Source organism: Maniola hyperantus, chromosome 3, assembly GCF_902806685.2.
Source record: "Maniola hyperantus chromosome 3, iAphHyp1.2, whole genome shotgun sequence".
NCBI classification, from domain to species: Eukaryota; Metazoa; Arthropoda; class Insecta; order Lepidoptera; family Nymphalidae; genus Maniola; species Maniola hyperantus.
Genome location: NC_048538.1, coordinates 6882967 through 6907836, shown reverse-complemented (window position 1 = coordinate 6907836; position 24870 = coordinate 6882967). Strand labels below are relative to the sequence as shown.

General features: G+C 36.9%; 4 protein-coding genes across 4 annotated transcripts; 2 read left to right on the top strand and 2 right to left on the bottom strand.

Moving 5' to 3' along the window:
• The first annotated feature begins 288 nt into the window (after positions 1-288).
• Positions 289-1698, top strand: IFT20 (intraflagellar transport 20). Its single transcript, XM_034984877.2, has 3 exons — positions 289-427; positions 764-918; positions 1006-1698. Exons 1-3 carry the CDS (start codon positions 304-306, stop codon positions 1120-1122), a joined length of 396 nt encoding a protein of 131 aa, XP_034840768.1. The 5' UTR covers positions 289-303; the 3' UTR covers positions 1123-1698.
• A 2690-nt stretch (positions 1699-4388) lies between these two features.
• On the bottom strand, positions 4389-14601 carry LOC117996272 (protein phosphatase 1G). The gene is made up of 10 exons (XM_034984315.2): positions 14378-14601; positions 13758-13992; positions 13064-13155; positions 12694-12817; positions 11615-11799; positions 10186-10429; positions 8540-8755; positions 7897-8031; positions 6160-6569; positions 4389-5073 (listed from the first exon to the last, which is right to left on the bottom strand). Exons 1-10 carry the CDS (start codon positions 14486-14488, stop codon positions 4837-4839), a joined length of 1989 nt encoding a protein of 662 aa, XP_034840206.1. The 5' UTR covers positions 14489-14601; the 3' UTR covers positions 4389-4836.
• Positions 14602-15739: 1138 nt separating this feature from the next.
• On the top strand, positions 15740-19624 carry LOC117996273 (BTB/POZ domain-containing adapter for CUL3-mediated RhoA degradation protein 3). Its single transcript, XM_034984317.2, has 3 exons — positions 15740-16119; positions 16208-16467; positions 16977-19624. Exons 1-3 carry the CDS (start codon positions 15954-15956, stop codon positions 17427-17429), a joined length of 879 nt encoding a protein of 292 aa, XP_034840208.1. The 5' UTR covers positions 15740-15953; the 3' UTR covers positions 17430-19624.
• A 446-nt stretch (positions 19625-20070) lies between these two features.
• On the bottom strand, positions 20071-21817 carry LOC117996421 (INO80 complex subunit B). The gene is made up of 3 exons (XM_034984480.2): positions 21607-21817; positions 21177-21526; positions 20071-20621 (listed from the first exon to the last, which is right to left on the bottom strand). Exons 1-3 carry the CDS (start codon positions 21656-21658, stop codon positions 20076-20078), a joined length of 948 nt encoding a protein of 315 aa, XP_034840371.1. The 5' UTR covers positions 21659-21817; the 3' UTR covers positions 20071-20075.
• Positions 21818-24870: the final 3053 nt, after the last annotated feature.

The window sequence follows — 24870 nt, the reverse complement described above, 5'->3', positions numbered from 1 at the left end:
TGGTCATTTAGTTACACACTGCTGCGATATTAACGCCGCAATGGAAGTAATATATTCTTTGCTTACCTGTTGCCAGGCAACAGTTTACAAACTTGCTCTTGCCTACATTAACAGCAAAACAAATAAGACAAATAAATTGAAAAATTATATTTGGTAATTTATCAGGTTGTATTATTTTTAACCGAAGAATACTTAAGTAGATCCGAAAGTTTAAAATAAAATAGAATACATAGGTAAAATAGAATACACACCTATATAGGTAGAAGATTAATTTTTGACGGTAGGTTCAAGTTTCTACACATCATGGCTGAAGAACTACAGAAGTCTCACCTATACTACGATGAAATTAACAAAATAAGAGTTATTGAAAACACAGTTCTCAAAGAAACAGAAGATTTAAAGGAAACTAGCAAAGAATATGAGACAAGTAGGTAAAGTTTGTAATATTTTAGACTAGTTGACCGGAAATCGAACCTGTTACTAATAAGGAAAAAATTTTAAGTCTACTTTTGACTACACTACTAGGTACGCGATAGGTCGAAATGGCAATCGGGGTGTATGCGGCTAGGGGACCCGCGCTATCCCGCACCGGGTTAGCGCGTCCCCACCCCGATTGCCATCTCCACTTGTCGCGTAATATAGGTACGCTATTAGTTTGCTGCTGCTGAGGAGTTTGTTTTCTATCACCGAAACTATTCCTCAGATCTTCACTAAAACACGAGGTCAACCGAGGTATATTATTAATTAACAAATAACTTTTCAGAAGTACAAGACTTCGGGAAAATAATTACGACTTTGTTGGATATGTTAAAAGAATTGGGAGATAATGTAGAAAAGCAGAAAATGGCTGCTATAGGTGCAACTAATCTCGTCAAATCTATAGCAAAAGACAGAGAAAGTGAACAAGCAAAACTGCAAGTAAGGATTAAATAACATTATCAACAAAAATAAAATCAAAGTGGTGTCATTTAATCTCGGTTTTCTAAAATATATTTTTTATTTCAGGCTGAAATAAGCGATAAGTCTATAGCTTTAGAACAGTTAGACAGTGAATACGATGCTCTCCAAATTTTAGAAGCCACTCAAATCGAAACTATTGAATATTTGACACAGCTAAGATAAAATTTTATAACAGACAGTAATTTTATTGCTCTGATGAGAGTTGCGACAGAAGGGGCGATCGGAGTCCCACAATTTGTATTAGGTTTAAAATGAAAACATGCACAACTACAGTACGCGACAGGTCGAGGTGGCAATCGGGGTGGCGTCTCACCACAATTGCAATGTCGACCTTTCGCGTACTATAGTCGCTCTGGCGTAATTTGCTCGACGCGATTTTTATCGATCAACGCGCCAGATCGCCTTACAAGTTGCAACACAGCACAATACAGTGTCTGCACCTTTACTCAAATATATAAATAATGCACTGCAATGCAATTTGATGATTATTTTGTTGTTATTTTATGAAGGTAATATTTATAAAAAATCATACAATAACATTATAGTCTGTAAAAATTTATTTTTTTAATCAATTCACACATGAAACAATTTATAACGGGAATCTGCTAAAATAAAATAAACAAGTTTCTTCCCAGGTAAATCTATATTATTTTTATGGAAAAAAAATACTTGTGAAATTATTTTACTTTGCCACATTTTATCATGTGATTACAAAAATACTACTACTTATGTGACTAAGGGATAACGTACATAAAAAAACTAAAGAATTAAGGGGCTGCTGTCCAACTGAGGTGCACGGTCACGCTGGGTCAGTTTCCCTTTGTATGAAAATGATAACGTCTACTGCAATCCACGTACACGCTACGCACGAATACGTGGTTGGTGGTCATTGCTACACGCGTGGCCTGCAGAATTGTCGTCCACACATCTCATCGCTTGAACGTACACGCTATGCACGTGGTACTCGTGTACCACGTGCATAGCGTGTGCCCGTGTCCATTCTACAGGCGTACAAGGCAGTGGTCCGACCGCCGACGATGAACGAGAAACGAGTAGAACTAGAAACTATAAACGAGTGTGTAGTTTCGATACTTTTGTCGCCGGGCTATAAGCGAGTGTGCAAGCGCGAAGAGCGATTACTCGCGTCATTCGCCCGCGGTCACTCAGTCCAGTGCAAACCTGCGCGCGCGTTAACGTGTTCAAGCGAGCGAGCATCTCTGAACGAATATTGCTGAGCGAGTTTATTTTTGAAAGCTCGTCGCTCAGCGACAAAACGAGTAAAGCGAGTCGTCGCCGGCAGTGTGAACAGTCAGAGAGCAACTTTCGATATATGCATCTCTTTCGTTTACACGGAATGTTCATTTATTGTGCGTTTTTTGAGAAAAAGCGCGGATAGTTGGTCGTTTTCTCGCCGGCGGCGCGGCGGTCGGACCACTGCTTAGCAGAACTGTGTTGCCGTAAGTCAATCATTGTTTATCGTCGTGGAAACGTACCCACGCTGCCTAACAAACGGACCCACGCAGCTAAAATCCGCCGCGTGCCCGAGCATTGCGGAGCAGTGGGACAGGCCTTCAACTATGTTTTATATCAATTCCCTTGATTCGAAAAAAAGATTTAAATTTTCATTGTAGGAACAGAAATACACCTTGACAACGTCACAATTATTGTTTCATCAAATACCAAAAACAATATAATCTAATACATGTATTTTAAAAAATGAAAATGGAGAGCTGAAAAATCATTAGGGCACTCTTGCTGTTCGAGATATAAATTGTACATTAATTAGATTTCACGTACTCAGCCTCTAAAATGGGCTTATACAAGCATGCTGGAACATGTACAACATCAGTTATTTTTGTGCTGATACGAAGCGCCCCACCGAGCGTACCGGGAATTAAAATTGACACTGTGTCAAATGGTCTTCGTTTTGACACTATGTTGACCGATGTCTCATCACATCACTAATATTTAGTTTCAAGTAAGCTTACGTGATGCTGCTATCAGCGCCAAAATGGCGAAAATCAAGTTGATTCAAACCAGCAATCGTAAGTCCAGCGTACTTGTATTCGTACAGCTTAGTGTACTTTGAGGGAATGAATAGCAAGTAGATACATATTTTTGTTTGAAGTAAAAATTTAAACGCTTTACAACACACATCTGCATAGTGGAGTGAACTGAGGGGCAGTATTTCTTATATGACTTCACTCCACTCCACTCTGTAGGTATGTCAACCGTACCCAAAAAACAGAAATAAAAAATTAGCAATAGTCCTTTCTTAACTTACAAAAGAACCTTAACACTAATACCATAAGCTTATAACTATTGTTACTTACCTACTATCGAGTCAGTTCTATAATAATTTATTAATGCAGCTAATCTTAGCTTAGTCTATTGCTGACTGTTTACTTTTGTAAGAAACAATTATTGTGTAACCAAATTGTTTGACGTGAAAATTGAATCCTAGAATAATGCTGAAGATTAATTATGTAAGAATGCTGAAGAATCTATAAATGAATTTAACAAAAAGTAATAGATAATATTAAACTATAAACACAATTAATTGATGCAGTGTTTCATCATAATTATGGAATGCATCAAAATAATTTGGCAGCTAATATGTCAGCCAACAGGAAGTGATTGTGATCGTCACAGTGTTTAGCTATCAAACTTTTTAAGGCCTCTGAAATAATATGTTAGTACTGTACTGTACGACATAAATTCAAACACGAAGCGAAGATTTCGCAAAACATGAAACAAAAAAAAAGTGAAAAAGACAAAAAAAAACATGTTAATATGAACGAGGAAAAAAATGTCACCTATATTCGTGAATGAACGTTGATCGCAGATAACATATAGAATATATTTATTAAATATAACGCTGATATTGGTTTGCAAGAGCGCAGTCACACGAGTAGATATATAGACCAGAGGGGAAGCTTCATACTAGCGGCTGGCTGTAGGTTCACTCACTCTAGCGCAGCTCACGCACACCACGACGTGCCACGGACGCTCCGTTTGCCGCCAAACTGGGCGCACGGAGCGTCCGTGGCACGTCGTGGTGTGCGCGAGCTAGTGTGAAGCTTCCCCTCTGGTCTATAATATCTACTCGTGTGGCGGAGTCTTCTGACACAGAAGTAGTTCTTCTGCTCCTAAAATAAGGATCCCAACCTCTTTGTGTTACGGTAGCCGCCAATAAATATTGTACATCAACCTTTAGAATAAGATTTCAGCATTATAGAGCGTTGCTCTGTCACTCATACCTATGTGACGTTTTGTCGGTCTTAACGACAGAGACGACGAATTACAAAATCGCTCTCTACCTAAAGGTCGATACTGTTGATACCGCGTAACGTAAACTTAAGTTTTTTTTATAGCACGCGCAGTACAATTTGCATGCGGCGCAAACATTACATTATTCAGTACTAGAAATGTATTGTATAACAAGGCAGTATCTAGCTGGCCACAAGTGGTTTTTAATAAAAAAGCAATATCCTGCCACTAGTGAAGTTTTAACACAAACTGATAAGGTTCAATGAGGAAGTTTCCAGGCAACGTTCGAGAAAATTTTCATAGATGGCGCTGAAAACTTCCACTACAAAAGATGAAAAATAATACCTATATCTACATCATCTATGCTTTAAATTTTTAAATGTCTCTGTCGTTGAGACCGACAAAACGTCTCATCGGATAGGCATGAGTGACAGAGACAACAACTGTAAATGACTACTTGTGACCATCTATAATATAATCATGTAATCTGCGATCAGCTACACAGAATCTGGGTAAAACCTATGATAGTGTTTTCTCATTAGAATGTCTCTACCATTGTACAATACTTGTCTGTAGAACACTGTCCGTATAAAACATAATCATGGTCTAAACACTTGAAGTTACGTCCGAACTCGATAATGCGTCGTCAATTTTTTGCTTCTTTGACTCTTGCTGCTCCTCACTGGGTTCTTCCTCGGCAGCGCGTTTTTTCGTGCCCTCAGTATTGGTATACTGGCCAATGTCAGCGATAACGCCGTCTTTGAAGCGCACAATGATTGCAGTCATGTTATCACAGCCTGTGCCATCTCCCATTGTACTGGGTGCCAAGCAGTGGTCAAACATCTAAAAATAATGTTTTAACATCAAATCAACAAATTATATAATGAATGAGAATGACAGCTACAATGTCACGCTCGCAATCATCTCTGATTGGTTAACGCTCGCTCACTATTGGCTACAGTGCATTGTTGCAACAAGAATCGCACAAATTCAGCCAATCAAAACAATTGAGATTGTAATAAATGATTGATGCAGGTTTTAGACAATCGCCCTTCAGTGTTAAAATGGCGCGTGAGGAGTAATTTTTTACGGACCAACTATGTAGTTTTGTTACACATAATGTATTTTACTCGAACAAAATGTTTCATTATTGTATGTAGATTCTAGGAAAAAAATAACAAATAAATGTAAATATATAAAAGGACTATAAAAGGAGATATATATAATGAAGTTACTGACTGATCTATTAACGCACAGCTCAAACTACTAGACGGATCAGGCTGAAATTTGTTATGCAGATAGCAGATGCCTACGTCATCTCCGCTAAGAAAGGATTTTTGAAAATTCAACCCCTAAGGGGGTGAAATAGGGGTTTGAAATTTGTGTAGTCCACACAGTAGGACGAAGTCGCGAGCATAAGCTAGTCGATACTATTACTAATATTATAAATGCAAAAGTATGTTTGTCTGTCTGTTTGCTAGCTTTTCACGGCTCAACAAATCAACCGATTTGTATGAAATTTGGTATTCAGTTAGCTTATATCCAGGGGATAGGCTACTTCTTATCCCGGAAAATCAAAATGTTCCCACGGGATTTTTAAAAACCAAAATCCACGCGAGGCTGACATACATAAATGTAAAAGTCTGTTAATAAAAGATTTAAAAAAAATATCGCCGCCGGCTCACTACCGAGCATGGATCTCTTCTCAGAAAGAGAGAAGAGTCTATGTAACATTGTAATATGATTCCTAGCTAATGCCTTGAGTTAATCTGTGGGGAACTCTTTGATTTTCGCGACAAAAAGTAGCCAATGTCACTCTTCAGGTCCATGCAAAAAATCACGTCAGCCCGTTGTTCCGTTGCAGAGTGAATGAAGGACAAACAAACACTTTCGCATTTATATGTTCAGTGTTATAAAATAGAGACAAACCTCTTCACAGATCTGCGATAGCCTCTCCCTTCCTTCGGCCAGTCTCGGCAAGATGAAGTCGCAAACATCTTGACTAGACATGAAATTCCAAATGCCATCGCAAGCTAGCACCATGAACTGATCCTTCTCAGGTTCTATCGTGAGGGTGGTCACGTCTGGAAGTGCTGTGATCATCTGCTCTTTAGCGTCCAGGTCTTTGTTTTGCTTGTACGAATGGTCTCCTATGGCTCGTGATAGATTTAGTCCTCCGTTGATTCGGCCGTCGTTTGACACCTTGCCTCCTGCTTTCGTGATCCTTTCGAGTTCGGCCGTGTCTTCTGGTTTGTGGTCAACTGACATGTCGATCGCTTTGCCCTCTCGGCATATTATGCAGCGGGAGTCGCCGGCGTTCGCTACATACAGTTCCTTTCCTTTTAAATAAATTTAACTTTTAGATAGTTATATGAGAATGATAGAAACCAATAAGGGGTGGATGTTTTTAAAAACGGGCAGTCTTGTTTTGATCTCTCGATACAGATTAGTATATCGACGATCGCAAACAAAATTATTTGCTATTCGGCTACGGAACCCTAAAAAGGGTAAAGTATCCACAAAAACTATTTTTAATGGGTAAAACTATGAGTATAATTTGTAGATGTAATACACTGTGTGTAAATACTATTTTTTTTAACATACTTTTAAAAAGTTTTTAGCAGTGAACGTGCATTACAGTAGGGGCAGGTTGTGCGCAGGTCTGATCCGAATTGGAAAAAAATACAAATTAGCAAATTATTTTGTACAGAATTCTGACACAGTATCTAACTGAGTTTACTTAAAAGGTAAACAAGTATAGTTAGTGGTAGAAAATAATGTTTATCGACTTTTAGAAAGAGATAGCGGATTTGTAGAGCAGTGTCTGTCGTTGAGACCGACAAAACATCATATACGAATGAGTGACGGAGACAACGCTCTCCAAAGCCGAAATGTCATTCTAAAGGCCAATGTACATTATTTTCTGCTGCATACTGTGCTTCTCGCTGAAATTCATAAGAGGCCCACTAAACGCGGCCCATACAACCTCGTTACCGCGAACTTGAAATCATGATACAAGTAAAAAATCGAACTCCAGAAGGTCTAAAGCGCCGGGCCAATCGCGTCGCTTACGCGTTTCTCTGAGGTTTCTGCAATTTGTTCATCTTTTAAGCAAACTAAGGAATAACGGACGATACAGCTATTTAGATGATTATTTTTATTTCTTTCTAAAAATATTAAAGGAATTAGGTTTTTTAAAAATCCCGTGGGAACTCTTTCATTTTCCGGGATAAAAAGTAGGCTATGTCACTCTCCAGGTCTTTATCTATAGACATGCAAAAAATCACGTTAATCCGTTACACCGTTGCGACGTGATTGAAGGGAAACCAACAAACCAATAAACCAACAAACAAACACACTTTCGCATTTATAATAAGGGTACCGACTAGTCGCGGGCATGATGTCCGCGACTAGTCAGTCGTCCGCGTGGATTTAGGTTTTTAAAAAATCCGGTGGAAACTCTTTGATTTTCGGGGATAAAAAGTAACCATGTCCTTCCCCGGGATGCAAGCTAACTCTGTACCAAATTTCATCAAAATAGATTGAACGGATGGGCCGTAAAAAGCTAGCAGACAGACAGACACACTTTCGCATTTATAATATTAGTATGGATTTCGATTGGACAAGCGCATAATGGCCTAAAATTAATCCCAATGAAAGATGTACCTTTGAGCAATGCCACCACAGCAGTGCAGCCGCTGTCATTGCCAGGCTCCTCCGCCATATTGATGTCTTCTTCTCCATCTTCATCGCTGGATTCCGCTTCGTATTCCTCTTCTTCGTCTTCATCTTCCGCGTCACCTAAACAACAGCGGATCCTTTAATAGTGCTCTCTCGTTATCACATGATAGAGTTTGCGAGCATGCTATTGCTATCAACATTTATGGACACGACACACTCAAGAGCGAGATGGACGATGTTTTACAACGCAAATCAATGTTTGGCAATCCTTAACTCCATTTTAATTTTCTCCCTCAGAGGAATCAACCTCCCCACTCTTCGTGTCATTAAAGTCACTTTCCTCATTGCCATCAGGTGAATGCTGCTCAGGCCAATTACGCACTGCAACCGATCCAAATCCGTAAAAATATGTTCCGAAGTAGTCATAGATGATGTCATTTATAAGGTAGCTTACACACTAGCCCTCTGTCATCCAAGTTCTCCCCGTCATATGTGAGAATATATTGGACGTGCCTCAAATCGGACATATGATTGCGTAACCGCTCAGTGTTACTGTTATTTGAAACTTGACTTTAAAAGTAACTGAGCCTGAGACTAAATGCTACAGTTATCTTAAATAATAACTCACCATCCTCAGAAGAATCCTCAACTCCATTAACATTTTCTCCCTCAGAGGAATCCACTTCCCCACCTTCGAACGTCTCGTCATTGGAGTCACTTTCCTCGTCGTCATCGGGCGAATGTTGCCTCAGCGTCTCATACACGGCAGCGGCGGCGCGCCTGAGACTCGACTTCTTTGGTCTATCAGGCATTATTTTGGAACTCGAGACAGGCGATGCTTTATCTATAAATGCGAAAGTATGTTTGTTTGTTGGTTTGTCCTTCAATCACGTCGCAACGATGCAACGGATTGACGTGATTTTTTGCATGGGTATAGATAAAGACCTGGAGAGTGACAAAGGCTACTTTTTATCCCGGAAAATCAAAGAGTTCCCACGGGATTTTTGAAAACCTAATTCCACGCGGACAAAGTCGCGGGGCATCAGCTAGTTTTTAATATTCTGAGAGTAAATACATATAGAAGCTGTGTTAGCCTAGTGGTTAGGACGTCCACCTTCCAATCGGAGGTCGGATGTTCGATTCCGGGCACGCACCTCTAACTTTTCGGAGTTATGTGCGTTTTTAAGTAATTAAAATATCACTTGCTTTAACGGTGAAGGAAAACATCGTGAGGAAACCTGCATGCCTGAGAGTTCTCCATAATGTTCTCAAAGGGGTGTGAAGTCTGCCAATCCGCACTTGGCCAGCGTGGTAGACTATGGCCAAAAGCCTTCTCACTCTGAGAGGAGACCCGTGCTCTGTAGTGAGCCGGCGATGGGTTGATCATGATGATGATGAAATACATACCTACTTGCAAAACTGTAGGACACAAAGCAGGCTTTACTTAGCGAAAGTCTGTGATATAATATAAGGAACTACATAAAAGTTTAATCACTATCCATATTATAAATGCGAAAGTGTGCTTAATTGTTGGTTTGTCCTTCAATCACGTCGCAACGGAACAACTGATCGTAGTAATTTTTTTGCATGGGTATAGTTTAAGACCTGGAAAGGGACACAGGCTACTTTTTATCCCCAAAAATCAAAGAGTTCCCACGTGATTTTAAAAAACCTAAATCCACGCGTACGAAGTCGCGGGCATCAGCTAGTTTGCTAGAATCACAAAACAGACAAATCTGTATGGTGATGGCCTTGCTTGGTGGCTGGCTTTTCCTGCATGTTGAGCAGTAGGAGGGCAGGCAGTACATGCTGCACGTTGCACCATACAGATTTGTCTGTTTTGGTTGGTACAAATGTACCTTGAATGTTTGCAAAACTGACAATTTTAAATACTAACAACTAGTTTATGCTCGTGACTCCTTCCGCGTGGACTACATCAATTTCAACCCCCAATTTTACCCCCTTAGGGGTTGAATTTTCAAAAATCCTTTCTTAGCGGATGTCTACATCATCGTCGTCGCCGATCTGCCCAGTAGTTTGGGCTGTGTGTTGATAGATCAGTCAGTCAGTCAGTCAGCTTTTCCTTTTATATATTCAGATAAATGGAATTTCAAAATGGCCAGTAAAAGCTGTAATACAAGAAACTGTATGAAGGTGCTCACAATCTTCTCACTATTTTAATATGAACTGCCTAATTTCAAATTTAAAAAATAAAAAAGAAACAGCAAAAATAATGTTCAATTTTATAAAAACTTCAAGTCATTTAAATATTACCTTTGGTTGATTCAGATTTAGGTGTAGTGGAACCATTTGAGGAGCTTATATTATTTTCTCCGTCAACCTTTGAATTTGTCACTTCTCCATTGCACACTTCAGAGGTGGTGGATCCGTTCCCTGATGCCTTGGAAGCAACACTCTGTTCTGGTTGGTTACAATTTTCCCCAGAACTGTCTGGAGTGTTAGCCACCTTGTCAACCTCCATTGTGACAGATTTGTTCTTGTCATCAGTAGTAGATACCTAGGATTAAAATATAAATCCATACATGTTTTATCATTGGCACCGATTCCTTTGTCTTACTCTAAACTAAATTTAGAGTATCTGCATCCTTTTCTTTTTAACAATGCTAAAAAAGGAACGGAACATGACTTTCACATTTAAAGACTCTAAATTTTAGTGCACAATACAAATTTAAACAGTAGGTTCGCGACTGCGTGCTAAAATCACGGGTTTTACCATCTAAAAATTAAATTTAGAAATGTCAAACTGCTTCTGTTCTTTTCATATTACAATAGTAAGAAGAGGGTGCGAATACTCTAAAATTAGGTTGTGCTTAGAATCGGTGCCAATGACTGACTAAAATATAACTTTTAGTATGGATTTAGGAATAGTCAATTAGAAGTTCTTTCTTTTCCCTAATAAATAAATATAGGACACTAGATAATGCCCGCGACTTCGTCCGCGTGGATTTAGGTTTTCAAAAATCCCATAGCAACCCTTTTGATTTTCTGGGATAAAAAGTAGCCTATGTCCTTCCCCGGGATTCAAGCTAACTCTGTACCAAATTTTGTCAAATTCGGTTGGACGGATGGGCTGTGAAAGGCTAGCAGACAGGCAGGCAGACAGACACACTTTCGTATTAATAATATTAGTATGGATATCATTGGTCGTTCGTTAAAAAAATTTAAAAGAAATATCATTATATTATTACGTAGCATCTCACATAATTTTTATCTCTGAAAATCAAAGAGTACCCCACTGGATTCATAAAAAATCATATTTCACTTGGACAAAGTTGCAGGCATCTGTTTGGTACAGCCATAGCTTGGCATCCCACATATGAATATACTACTACATATGAATATATTAAGGCTACTTTTTATCCCAACAAATTGAAGAGTTCTCTTGGGATTTTTAAAAATCTAAAGCCATGTGGACTATGTCGCTGGCATCATCTCTATAATATAAAAATGAATCACTAAATGTGTTGGTCATCGCAAATCTCGAGAACAGCTAAACCGATTTCGCTAATTCTTTTTTTATAATATTCCTTGAAGTACGAGGATGGTTCTTACGGAGAGAAAAATTAAAAAATTATTATTTATTATTATAATTATTAAGTATTAAAAAAAATAAAAAAATAAAGAATCGTCTGTTAGGCGGTACGAAGCTCGCTGGGGCAGCTATTCTATTAATAAATAATACCTCTCCATTCACTTCCTTGTCTTCTTCATTCAAATTAGTCGAGGATACACCAGAGTCCTCTTCAGTCTTACACCCTTCCTCCACTAAAGACGAGCCGTTCTTGCTGGACGTTGCCTCGTCTTCAACTTGCTCTGAACTTGAACCGGCCACATCTCTTCCTGAACTGGAACTGGATGCACCAGCACCTGAAAACCAAGTACAAGTGAAACATACAATAGACATCAGAAATCTAAATCTGCAAATCTATTGCATGTCTCAGTGGATATATTTTGTACACTCTCTGTCCAATATAAGAGTGATCACGCAGTCTTCCGCTCTTACTATTCGAATCCGTGGAAATACGGATATAAAAATATCTACAATACGCGGCAGAAAGTAAGTACATAGACCTTTAGAAAGAGGTTTAAGCTTTGCAGAGCGTTGTCTCTGTGACTCATACCTATGTGACTTTTGTCAGTCTCAACAACAGAGACAAAACTCTACAAAATCACTACCTCTTTCTAAAGGTACTTACATTATTTTCTGTCGCGTACTGTACGTCATAACTCATATGTCATAAGCTAAAATAGTTTTACGACTACTTTGGAACATATTTTCACGGACTCGGATCTTATGAGTGCGTAACCGCCTTAAGCCTTTGCCCTAACTGACATTCGTTCGACGACAACCTCGGTTACTCGCATTCCCGAATCCTGAGTCACTCAGTGAGCAATGGAGAGAACTATGCTTGGAGTTTCTCTATTTCTTTAATTCAGAAATGAGGAGATCCATTGGTGAACCAGAGTAACCAACAAAGCTCAATGGGTTGCAAAGCTGAAGGGCAAGGCGCATAGCTCGAAAAACCGATAGACCTTGTGGTCCCAAGGTGCTAGAATGGCGACCTCGCACTGGAAAGCGCAGCGTTTAACGACCCCCTACTAGGCGGACAGGCAACATCAAACAAGTTGCAGGGTTGCTGTACTCAGGCGGCGCAGGACCATGGCATATTGAAGTCCCTACAAGAGACCTATGCCTATGCAAAGGACATCTATCAATTGATAATGATGATGACGATGATGATCATATGTTGCTAATCTTACCTGAGCCACCAGGCTCTTCTCCATGTTTCTTAGCGCGCAAACAAGGAGACATTGGAGTAGCAGTATCACCAAGCCTAGTGCGATGGAGAGCGCTCAACTTGTTTTCATATTTTGCCAAAACTTCCTATAAAAAACATACTATTTGAGTCTATAAAACAATAGTCTCGATTTTAAGTGTATTTTTAATTTTCGGCGAAAACTTTACATAGTGGCATTACCAGTTTATGGTAAGTTTTGTTATCTTGCATAATTACATAATTTACTGATTATTATTATTTGTTGATTGTTTTTTATTAGACTTCAAATACTCTAATTTTCAGTTTTCTACATAAGAAACAGAAAAATAAATGTATAATATTGAAAATATAACCTGTAGTGGAAGTCTTGCATCTTTATAGAGGTTACTAATGTTTTCGTCTTCAGATTCTTCATTATCACTCGGCCCTGGGGGGTTTATTTCACCTATACAGACAATTATAATTTCTCATCAATAAAATTAATCAATATGTATCACATCACACTAATATCATAAAGGTGAAAGTTTGTATATGTGTGTGTATGTTTGTTACTCTTTCTCACAAAAACTATTGGATGGATTTGGCTGAAATTTGAAATGGATGCTTTTACTCTGACTTAACACATACTTAGGCTACTTTTTATCCCAGATAATCAAAGTTCCAGTGGAATTAAAAACCTATGTATGCATGCAGACAAAGTCGCAGGTTAACATCTAGTGTTTCATAAAAGGACCCATTAGCTTAAAAAATGGTCAAGTGCTAGTCAGACTCAAATACAAGGGGATCCATACCATCATACAAAATTGTTCTTCTTAATTTACAAGGCAGCCATTTTGAAACTTTTACTATTTGTTGTTATATTAGCAATAGAAATACACACTGTAAATTTCAACTCGCTACCTATTATGGTTCAAGAGTACAGCCCACTGATAGACAGACAGATAAATGGATGGACATAGTGGAGGCTTAGTGACAGTCCCGTTGGTACCCTTTAGGTATGGCACCTTAAAAAGTATACATAATAAAATGTGTAAAGTTATACTGCACCTGCTAATTCCTTTAATATGTCCATAACCTCTTTACTGGCAATGGTAGTGTCAAATCCAAGAAAGGCATCCTTCAAGGCTTGAATCATATCTCCACCTTTGTATGCCTCAGTGTTTTTGATAAAGTTGGGCAAATTTTGTGAGCAATATGTAGCTACCTCTGCACCGCCATGACCGTCGTACACCGCAAACAGTGATGTATGCTCATCAAAGTCCAAGATAGTGTTATGTGAATCCTAAAAGAAATACATTTAAACTGTATTTAACCTATAGGTACATTTAAAAAAAACCGTAACGTAAGATAGCTTAAGGTAGGAAAGGTGCTTCTGCCTTTTACACAAAGTCGTCTTTGTGTTAAAGGCAGAAGCACCTTTTAAATAACAATAGTTTTAATTTTAGTTAGGTACTGATTCTTGCATGCCTGGTTTCAAACAAACCAGTGGTTTGTACTTTGTAAGGTGATTGTGGTAAGACCATTAGACAACACTGTACGTGAACACACAATATCGGCGACCCTTCATTAGTCTAGGAATGTAATTATATTTAAGGCAATAATAATTAATCAGCATCGAAAAAAAGGTAACGTTAAATTGTATGATTAGCAACGAAACACCATCGTACCTCTTGATTGACACGCCAACCCTGCATGGAGCTCGCACCGCATTCAAGTTTATCGTTAAATTCGTCACTAGACATTTTTTCAGTAACGGGTTCTGATAAATATGCACCCATTTTAAGGATTTAGTGCATTAAATTATGATTAGAAAATGACTGACGCGCGAAATTCTCTAAAAAAAATCGTGCAGGCGGCAAGCCTCCGAAACTAAAGCCAATTTTTTTAGTTTACGAAAAAAAAAATTGACAGACTTTTTCTTGGTCAAAGTTTCTCTATGGATATGGTCTTGTTTTTTTTATAAACTGGTTTTATAGCTCTGGATTCTAGCCTTTTTGAGCCTGATATGGTCTTGGTATATGTCTGTGGCTCAGACTAAGGATCAAGGTGAACTTGTGGAACTTCAGTGACAACTGTAGTCAGAAAGGCACAAAACAATATAAGTCCCGCAAATTGCTATTGCGCTGGAACCATTTCTCATTAACATCGAAATGACGTCATGTTGACATACCATTAGCTCGAAACTTCTGTCTAGTGCTGACGTCACTAAAATGGCGGCCACGCGCATTAGCAATTTGCGGGACTTTTAAAAAGCTTAGGCTCGTTATATTCGCAATAAATTAACTAGTTACTATCACAGAGGTTTGTTAGGCAGCTGTGCCCAACAAAAAAAGCTAAACTATGACGAACACAAAAAAATGTGTTTTTGTCTTTATCACTGTTCAGAGCTTTTCCTAAGGCGTTTCCATACCTACACTTAGCTTGTTTTAACATGGTATTATTTTTATTATTTTGATGCCAAGTCCACCTTGATCCTTTGTCTGAGATACCAGAGAATATTAAATGCATTTTTTCTTATTAGATCGTGACAAAATGATTATGTTTTGTCCTTATCACCGTGACTACTTTTTTTGTTTCTCAAGAAGTATTTTGTACATGAAATCTAGATAAACAACGTGAAGTGAGGTTATGTTGACTCAAGTATTTTAAGGAAACAACTGATATTTTGTTTTGTTGTTTTTTGTTTTTGAGGTGCAGTGGTGGGTTGCAGTATACTAGGTTACAATAGCCGAAGCGAACGTAAAATAGAAGGAATAACATTTCACAAGTAACTTGCTGCTTGCATTTCACAAGTAACTGCTTGAGCGAGAGAGACTGAGGGGGCCACGTTAGTTGCCTCTCTGTAGGTATGTTATATCTGTGCAATTTGCACTAGATACGTGAACTACAAGGCCCAGTGGCCAGAGCTGTAGAAACAGGTTTAAAATAAGTCATTATCTATGACAACTCATAATCACAGAGTACCTACATCACAGACCAATAACATATAGGATACATTATATCATATAGGTATGTTATTGGTCTGTGCATTATATATACTGCTCATAATGAAATAATGAAATATTCATGAAATTCTGAATTTTCCGAGCTATATTTTCTTTTTGAGAATATTATAAATTAAATGAAATTAATGAAGACAGTATGATCACGATATAATAAGTAAAATCAAGTTTATAAAATCCGCTACTCTTTCAAAGTGTTCGTTCAAATATCGAGCTTGGAGGAGCTTGATGATATTCTAAAATGTCGGGCGATCACAAAACATTGATAAAAGGAAGTCCGTCGCAGTACGTGAAATTAAATGTGGGTGGCACTTTATTTTATACCACCATTGGTACACTAACGAAAAGTGATAACATGTTACGGACCATGTTTAGTGGCAGAATGGAAGTCCTCACTGATTCTGAAGGTATTTTTCGTTCGCTAAAGAAATGTCTACTTGTACTTGTTTTAAATATTGAATTTGCATGCTTAACATAGATCTAAAATGGTTTTAGGTTGGATTTTAATTGATCGCTGTGGAAAACATTTTGGCACAATTCTGAATTATCTTCGAGATGGTACAGTCGCTTTGCCAGATAGTTATCGCGAAATTATGGAACTACTGGCTGAAGCTAAATACTTCTTAATCGAAGAGTTAACAGATTCTTGCCAGCAAGCATTGAGTAAGAAGGAGAGAGAAGCAGAACCGATTTGTAGAGTTCCACTTATCACTTCACAGAAGGAGGAGCAACTTTTGATTATGTCCACATCTAAGGTTTGTTTATTTTATTTTTGTAAAAAGCAATAAAAATAATTTAACTATATTTTAAAGTCATGTCCAAGTTAAAGAGTTCATCGTAAGGAGACATACTATGTTGCATATGCACACATTGAATTCGTGTATTTTAATAGCTGTTAAAAATAGCGATAGAAAATAGAACAAAGTAGATTTTAGTTTACAGTGAGGCTTGTCAGAAGGAAATGAATGCCAACTCATTATTAATAAATGCGAAAGTGTGATTGTCTGTTGGTTTGTCCTTCAATTACGTCTCGAAGGAGCAACGGATCGACGTGATTTTTGCATTGGTATAGTTTAAGCCCTGGAGAATGACATAGCCTACTTTTTATCCTGGAAAGGCAAAAAGTTCCCATAGGATTTTTAAAAACCTAAATCCATGCATACAAAGTAGCGGGCATCTGTTAGTTTTTAAATAGTAAAATTATGTGAATTTATGTGTGTGTGCCATGATAAAATAAAACTAATGAAACTATAATTTTTTTCAGCCTGTGGTGAAATTACTCATCAACCGACATAATAACAAGTATTCCTACACAAGTACATCAGACGATAATTTGCTTAAAAACATTGAACTTTTTGACAAACTTTCGCTAAGGTTCAGTGGGCGTGTCCTCTTCATAAAAGATGTCATTGGCTCCAATGAAATCTGTTGTTGGTCATTTTTTGGCCACGGTAAGAAATGTGCAGAAGTATGTTGTACATCAATTGTTTATGCTACTGATAAGAAGCATACTAAAGTAGAATTTCCTGAAGCTAGGATATATGAAGAGACTTTGGGAATCTTGCTATATGAAAGTCGTAATGGGCCTGATCAGGATTTAATACAGGCTACTTCGTCCAGGGGTGCTGTTGGCGGCCTTTCTTGCACTAGTGATGAGGAGGAGGAGCGCTCGGGTTTGGCCCGACTAAGATCAAATAAGCAGAATAATCAATCTTAGCGGTTACAGTCAGGCTTGGCCCGCCTACGGAGCTCCAAACGTACAAACGTTTGATACCAAGCCGGTTATATCCTGCCATTATTATGCTGGCTGCCATGCCTTGGTATTTAAGACTTGACTAAACTATTAACTTTTCTGTGAGGCTCGGCTCGGCTATCTGTGAGCTCCTACACTAGTGATGACAAAGTGAAGCATTTACTCAAAGAAGTTGCTGAATTGGACAATATATTTGTGTCTACAATTATTATTATCTATTGTACTTAGTGAATATGGGAAAGTATGCCATTTTTAATGCAAAACATTCCACATTAATTAATAATATGTAACATGATATTTTTTTTATTATGTTTATGTTAAATTAAGCTCAAAATTATAGTACAAGTATGTGTCCATTACTCATATTGTGTGCAGTTCATGGCAGAATAATATACCTTTTGTACATTTTAAAAGTTTTGCATTAAAACTGACAGTTGCAAAATAGTATGTGATACACATAGATCCACAATGCAGAAAATGTCACATACCTAATTTCAAGTCCATGATTTTATTTCTAAGTAGATTTTATAGCAGTATTGTAAATGTAATTTGAAATTTTACAATAGATTCTTTTTCATTTTCTATCTCACAGTATTTTCTATTCTATAAGTCTCAGTTATTGTAATATTAAATTGATGAAATGTTTCATCAATTGAATAGCAATATCTCCTCCCTTTCACAAAGAAAATGTATTGTAGTTAAATAATAAGAATGTGGAATCTTTAATATATAGAAATTAGGTACAAGCTTTGCAGTACACTCATAGTATAATTATACATCTAAAAGTTATCACACTACATAACAGCTCAAGTAATTTGCCAAATTAATGTTGATTGTAGCTTCAGAGAATAGGAAAATAGTAAAACTCATAATATAAGCATACATAATCATATTTGTAACTAGGCGAAATGAATTTGTGGTAGATAAGTATATATACAAATTATTGATGAAAATACTCTCATACTCACAGTTTGCAACCGAAAGTAATGTACATCAACCTTTAGAAGGAAATAGCAGATATGTAGAGCATTGTCCCTGTCTTTGAGACCGACAAAACCTGATATAGGTATGAGTGACAGAGACAATGCTCTACAAAGCCGAAATGTCATTCCAAAGGCCAATGTACATTACTTTCCGCCACGTACTGTATACTTAAACAAGTCATTTAAAAATACAGAAGGTTCATATTTTTATTTTTTATCCAAAATATTAATTGTATTTTTCATTAACTTTTCAGTAAGTATAACAATAGTACTTGAGCATAAATAGCTTTGATAGGACAGGGAAAAAAGTATTGAGTACTTTTTCCTTTTACTTTTTCATTCCACGGCAAGTCTTCTTTTTGTATCAATGACTGTTCTTGGTATGCAGATTTTCATAATATGAAGTATTGCTACAATTTAATCATAAATATTTGGATGTTGAATGACTTGAAAGTGATCTATGATATATGTAATGTAGAATCAACTATAGTAATTGTTATGTAATGCCAATTAAATAAGTCAGAAATATTCTGTCTAGTCTGATATTTATTGTTCCATTTCTTTTTGTATGATTTTATGCCAGAATTTGGTGTTTGTATAGTCATCATAAGACAATACTGAGATCAATCTAGCTTTTTAATATTATTGTATATTATTATATTATTGTATATTCATGAGTAATGTGGTTTATTTAGTTTGATATTATCTATATTTATTAAAGGGAAAGGCTGCCCGACTGATCTATTAACGCACAGCTCTAACCACTGGACGGATCAGGCTGAAATTTGGCATATATAGATATTATGACGTAGGCCTCCACTAAGGATTTTTGAAAATTTTAACCCCTGAGGGGGTTTGAAATTTGTGTAGTCCACACAGTCGTACGAAGTCGCGGGAGTAAGCTAGTTATACGTAATATAGTTAGCTTTATTACTTTTATTGCAACTCTAATATAATTTATGCTGTTGCTTATTTAAGAAACTAAAGTCTGCTCTCTAGTCACTAGTAAGATCAGTTCAGAGTATTATTTAAGCAACGCTACACTACACTATATTAATCATGATGACTATACACACCCAAATAGTATCTATGCATTATGAGTTGGGTCTCGCAGGGATTAATTTTGAGGCTATTTATTTGTTATTTTCATCAAATAAAAGTAAATTATGGCTAAAACATGATTAGTTTATTTTCCTTATGATAATTATGTACAGTACATTCATTAATTCTTTATTTCAAGACAGATCAATATCTATGCATGTGTAGAATAAAAAAAAAATATTTGTGTAAACTCTCCCTTATCTCCCTCTCATTGTAGAGAAGATCCATTGTCAGTAGTGAGATGATGTAAAACTTACCATTTATAAAATATATTCTCTAACTCTTACAAAAATATATGCTCACTGTTTAGCTGTCCAATTTGTTTATTTTGTACCATCACATCCTATAATATAAGTTAGAGAAGCTTACGAAAATGAATCTTAAAAGAGCTGTACAGAAGTATACCAATGCAAATTATTATTATTTCTTAGAAATATTCATTTTCTCTTTTCTGTTGATAATTTCTTCATTGAAAATGGTGTCATTCTATGGTATAGGGGTGATATGTAAGGAAATGAACATTCATTTAATGAACATTTATTAAACACATATTTTTCTTATAACATTCTAAGCTACACAGAGGTACACCAGTTTTAGAACAATTGTATTTTTTGATATTGTTACATCCATTTATGCCACATGTGATTGGTTTTGGAGGTTCTAACGGAGGTTTTGTTTCTAATGGAAATGGGATACCCAATGGTAAAGACAGTGATATTTCATTGTTACTATTTTTATACACTATCATTGGTTCTTGTTTTCTGACTGGTTTTCCCTTTTGAGAATTTTTAAGATTCTTTGACTCTTGTTTCTTGAGAAGACGGTCCATTGTTTTCTTTTTATCTTTTTCCCTCTTTTCGTCAGCTAATTGTTTTCGTTTTTGAGACTTTATTGCAGCTTTTTGAATAGCTTCTGCTGTCATGACTTTTTCCTTATAACCTGATGGTAATGCAAGCAGCACCTCTCCTCCTGGACTTAGTTCTTTATCTGTGCCTCTTTCATACATAGCTCTTTGTCTAGCAGTCATCATTTTGGGATCTTTGGGTTTGATTTTCTTTAACTCCTCATCAACCTGAAACATTTTAAAAATACAATTATATCCAGCTAAATTCTTACTTTTTATCTTTGATAAAAATATTTTCAGATTTAGATTATACCTACTGCTATACTCTAGAATATTTTTTTAACAACTAATATTTTTTTAGGATTCTGTAACTCAAAAGGAAAAAAGGAACCCATATAGGATTTTTTATGAAGGTAATAACTCAAAATTGAGTGAGGTTTAAACTACAGAACAGTTAAGTACCTTCCAGGTACTGAAGGATCATACCACAAAGATGTTTAAATAGCAACTCTTGCCTTAATGACTTAGGACACAATAAAATGCAATTCAGCTTGCAGCCTGAAATTTAATAAACACCTCTTTCTATGCATAAACTTTTATATCTTTTTCTCTTATAAGAGTTACATTAGTGCTGTCAAAGGGATGTGCCACATGTATTTCTGGGATCTGACTGGAACTCAGGTTCAAATCAGTGTTCTATAGAGTTAATCAATCTATGAGGAAAAACCTAGATAAAAAAGGGTTTTATAAAGTTAATTTTAATTAAAAAATATTTAGACATACCTCTTCAAGTTTTCCAGACTTAATAGCATCAAGCCAGCGTTCCTCTTCACTGGAAGTACCACTGTCACGACCTTTAACTTTTTTCTTCTTAGGAGGAACTTTTGGAGGAGTGCTTGATGTTGACCCAGGCATTGATTTGCGAGAATCTGACGACGACTTTGCTTGGGCCTTCAGAAGTTCTGCCGCTGAAGTACTAGGCATATCCTTCTTCGACTTCATTTTGTAAGACTTTTCTATAATGTCTTCGTAAGCCACATCGATCGATGTATCGCTGTCGTAGATATTGTCGATCTTTCGCTTCTTGTGTTTTTTATGTTTGTGCCGTTTGTGCTTCTTTTGTGGTGATGTGTCTAAGATAATTTGAAATATCAATAATTTTTCTTACATTTAATAGGTAACATACAAAATGTAACAAAATAAATATTTTTACCGATTACTATTTCATCCTCTGTAGAACTTGGTTCACGCTGCCGTCGCACCATTATTCAAATTATTACAAACACAGAAGACGAAGAGCTAATCTATAGGAATTTTCAGAGTGGGACGCCAAACTGATACGGAATTAATTATTGTAATAATGTTTTTGTTTTGAAGGCAAAATTTTTGTTGCGAATGTTGGCTTGATGACTTTGACAATGACATTTTTTTTTACTGGTTTTACGGCTCTGCTCTGGGTTCTAGCAGGTATAGTGTATCATCTATGGTTCTAGCCCAAAGATCACTACAATACGTTTCCAGCGCGGCGGCTCGATTATGTGTATTTCATTAATGCCGGCTCCAGAAAGGCGCTCGGCCAATACCTACTTCAACTGTTCGTCTAGCCTTCCACATGTGGAGAGATAGTTCGTAGTTCGTACATGTTTGTCCGATGTTGGCTCGTGTTGATAAAGTATATTAACTATCATTTTAGCATCAAATTAAGACACTTTTCAAAAAGTGTAAAATAGCCTATTAGGTATGGTTCCAGTAGGTCCTACTTCTTACAAATTACAATCTTTATTATAATTACAACTCGCCCTACAATGATTCCATCTTAGAGTCGAGCTAGAATCCAGAGCCAGCTGTCAAAAACCGGCCAAGTGCGAGTCAGGCTCGCGCACCGAGGTTTACGTTTACGTAGGTACTGGTCGTATTTTTTCGACATTTTGAACGATAAATCAAAAACTATAAAGTATAAAAATAAATAAAAATCTTTTTTAGAATGAAATGTTATTCCTTCTGTTTTACATTCACTTCGGCCTTTTCGGCTAAGTATTAGGTATAGAGTAACTACCTATACATGTAACATACTACGTTCCATTGCGTATGATGCTGGCAGATTGCTAGTTTTTGCTCTAGTTTTTATGTCAGGGCCCAGGTTTGGCTACCATCTGGTTAGTAGGTATAGATAGATAGTACGCAGCTATCAAATACGGTTTGTTTGCATTTCATCGGCATTACTTTTGATTTCATTACTAATTTTAACATTCAGTATCTGTTCCACGCATTTGTTGGTCATCGTTCTACTTTTTTTTATTGTATCTTTCATTATAATGAAACCTAGTGTACCTACCTAGTGTAACACTAAGTAATATAACTATTTACCTACACATAATTCGCCAATTCCAGTGTGGTGAACTATGGCCTAAACTCGTCTTACTCTGAGAGAAGCCGGCGGCGATGGATGGTTAGTTTGTTAGTTGTTAATGATGAAGTAGGCACGTACTTATCCAAGTATTTTGTAGTAGGTATTGTTTCCTTACCGTGCCCACCGAGCCACGCTAACGTGCAATGAATGGCACGCCTTACTTTTGTGAAACTAGCGACTAGCGAACATTTCCACCGCACTACCAATCGCACACGGTCGTGTTCAGAATAATGATTTCATTATTTAAGCCCTCCTTCTAGCACCGACGTTGTCGCTTCAGCTATCTCTAATGCAATTAAACGGGCATTTTTTTCTTAACGAACCTATTGATTGTTTGCAAGACAAAGACCAATCAGGGCATGTTTTGCTACAAAACTTAGACTGGTGTGATTTTTTTCAACAGAAGGGATACTATATCTAAGCATTTCTTTGCTATCCCGATTGCCATCTCGACCTGTCGCGAACTATAGGTACGAGTTTGTACCTACCTGATAATATTCTTTCTACACAAATTGTTCCCGGATCTAAATTAATCGTTTTTAAACTTTTCATTAAAAATTATTTGACATCTCATGATTCAAAATAATTAAAAGTTACATCCGTGGAATTTAAAATACCTAATATTTTTCAAGATGTGAAAACCCTCATAATACCGGTAGGTGCTATGATATCTAAAAGTTACTGACTGACTTACTGATCTATCAACGCACAGCTGAAAGCACTGGACGGATCGGGCTGTTTGGCATGCATGTAGCGATTATGACGTAGACATCCACTAAGAATGGATTTTTGTAAATTCATGAAATTGTGTAGTTCACGCGGACGAGGTCGCGGGAATAAACTAAAGTGTTATAAGTCATAACGATAATAACCTCCATACTGTTTACATTTATTAACTAATGGCAAAATACTTAGGTACCTACTTATTAGTGAAAGCATTTAAAGAGAGGAGTTATTAATGTAGATAGGAAAATATTAGGTACTGTAGGTATTAGGTACCTAGTTTTCCGGCAAAAGAGTTACGCCTATCTCTATATATAAAAATGAATCGCTTTCGCTAATTCTTTTTTCATAATATTCCTTGAAGTACGGGGATGGTTCTTACAGAGAGAAAAATTAAATAAAAAATCCTGAAAAAGAATCGACTGTTAGGCGGTGCGAAGTTCGCCGGGGCAGCTAGTTTTATACCTATTTATTTTTTAAAAAGTTTACATGCGAAAAAAGGCAAAAAAAAATCCGTAAAATAGTTGTGAAGGAAGGAAAATATGGCAATAAGCAAGTTAAACTTCGCTTACCTACTGTGTTTTGTGGAGCTTAATGGACGTGATTATGATTTTGAAACAAACACGCGATGAGTCTACGCGGTTATTTATTGCTACGGAAGAATTTTCCGTAAACTTTGGTCCCTTGAAAATTACCACGTTCTTTTGAAGGTCTCCACGAAAAATTAACAAGGTTTTGTATACCAACAACTTGTTTAAACATACTGATCCTAATATGTTCGGCGTGTGACTTTACATCATTTGTTAAAATAATAGAATGTAACTAATAACCGTTGATAGCTCTGCACTCAAAATTATAGACAACACGGGACACACAATCTAGCTAGGGAAGTCCAATTTTGAGAAAGGGGTAAGCCGCCGAATCCAATTTTACTGGACAACTTTCGGGAAGCTTCGAGATGTCTTCTCGTCTAAAATTTCTCGGTGCTTGAAGACACTTGTCCTTTTGTTTTCATTATCCTACGGAGCTATAGTTCTTAAATTGCTATGTACAAAAATGGGATCGGTCATTCTTATTATAAAGTTGTCCTACATTATCTGTGTATAAGTGGCATGTCACACAGAAAAAGACTAGGTATGTAGAGCTTTGTGAAGATGTTGCTGGTGTACCTACATAATAAAATAAAATAAAGACTGACCAAAGTCTTCGAACAGTGCGTATTGCCAGTAGTGACTTTTATGGATCTGGAGACATGCTCGCTAACTATACAGCTCAGAGTCACACAGCGGATAATGGATTGAGCTTATGCTTGGAGTTTCTTGGAGAACCAGAGTAGAACCGACA

Coding starts and splice junctions, on each gene's coding strand:
- LOC117996273 (XM_034984317.2), top strand. CDS start 15,954: ATGTCGGGCGATCACAAAACATTGATAAAAGGAAGTCCGTCGCAGTAC. Junction 16,120..16,207: donor AGTCCTCACTGATTCTGAAG/GTATTTTTCGTT, acceptor AAATGGTTTTAG/GTTGGATTTTAATTGATCGC. Junction 16,468..16,976: donor TGATTATGTCCACATCTAAG/GTTTGTTTATTT, acceptor AATTTTTTTCAG/CCTGTGGTGAAATTACTCAT.
- LOC117996421 (XM_034984480.2), bottom strand. CDS start 21,658: ATGGTGCGACGGCAGCGTGAACCAAGTTCTACAGAGGATGAAATAGTA. Junction 21,527..21,606: donor AGAGGATGAAATAGTAATCG/GTAAAAATATTT, acceptor AAATTATCTTAG/ACACATCACCACAAAAGAAG. Junction 20,622..21,176: donor AGTCTGGAAAACTTGAAGAG/GTATGTCTAAAT, acceptor AAAATGTTTCAG/GTTGATGAGGAGTTAAAGAA.
- IFT20 (XM_034984877.2), top strand. CDS start 304: ATGGCTGAAGAACTACAGAAGTCTCACCTATACTACGATGAAATTAAC. Junction 428..763: donor TAGCAAAGAATATGAGACAA/GTAGGTAAAGTT, acceptor ATAACTTTTCAG/AAGTACAAGACTTCGGGAAA. Junction 919..1,005: donor GTGAACAAGCAAAACTGCAA/GTAAGGATTAAA, acceptor TTTTTATTTCAG/GCTGAAATAAGCGATAAGTC.
- LOC117996272 (XM_034984315.2), bottom strand. CDS start 14,488: ATGGGTGCATATTTATCAGAACCCGTTACTGAAAAAATGTCTAGTGAC. Junction 13,993..14,377: donor GTTGGCGTGTCAATCAAGAG/GTACGATGGTGT, acceptor TATTTCTTTTAG/GATTCACATAACACTATCTT. Junction 13,156..13,757: donor CATATTAAAGGAATTAGCAG/GTGCAGTATAAC, acceptor TTGTCTGTATAG/GTGAAATAAACCCCCCAGGG.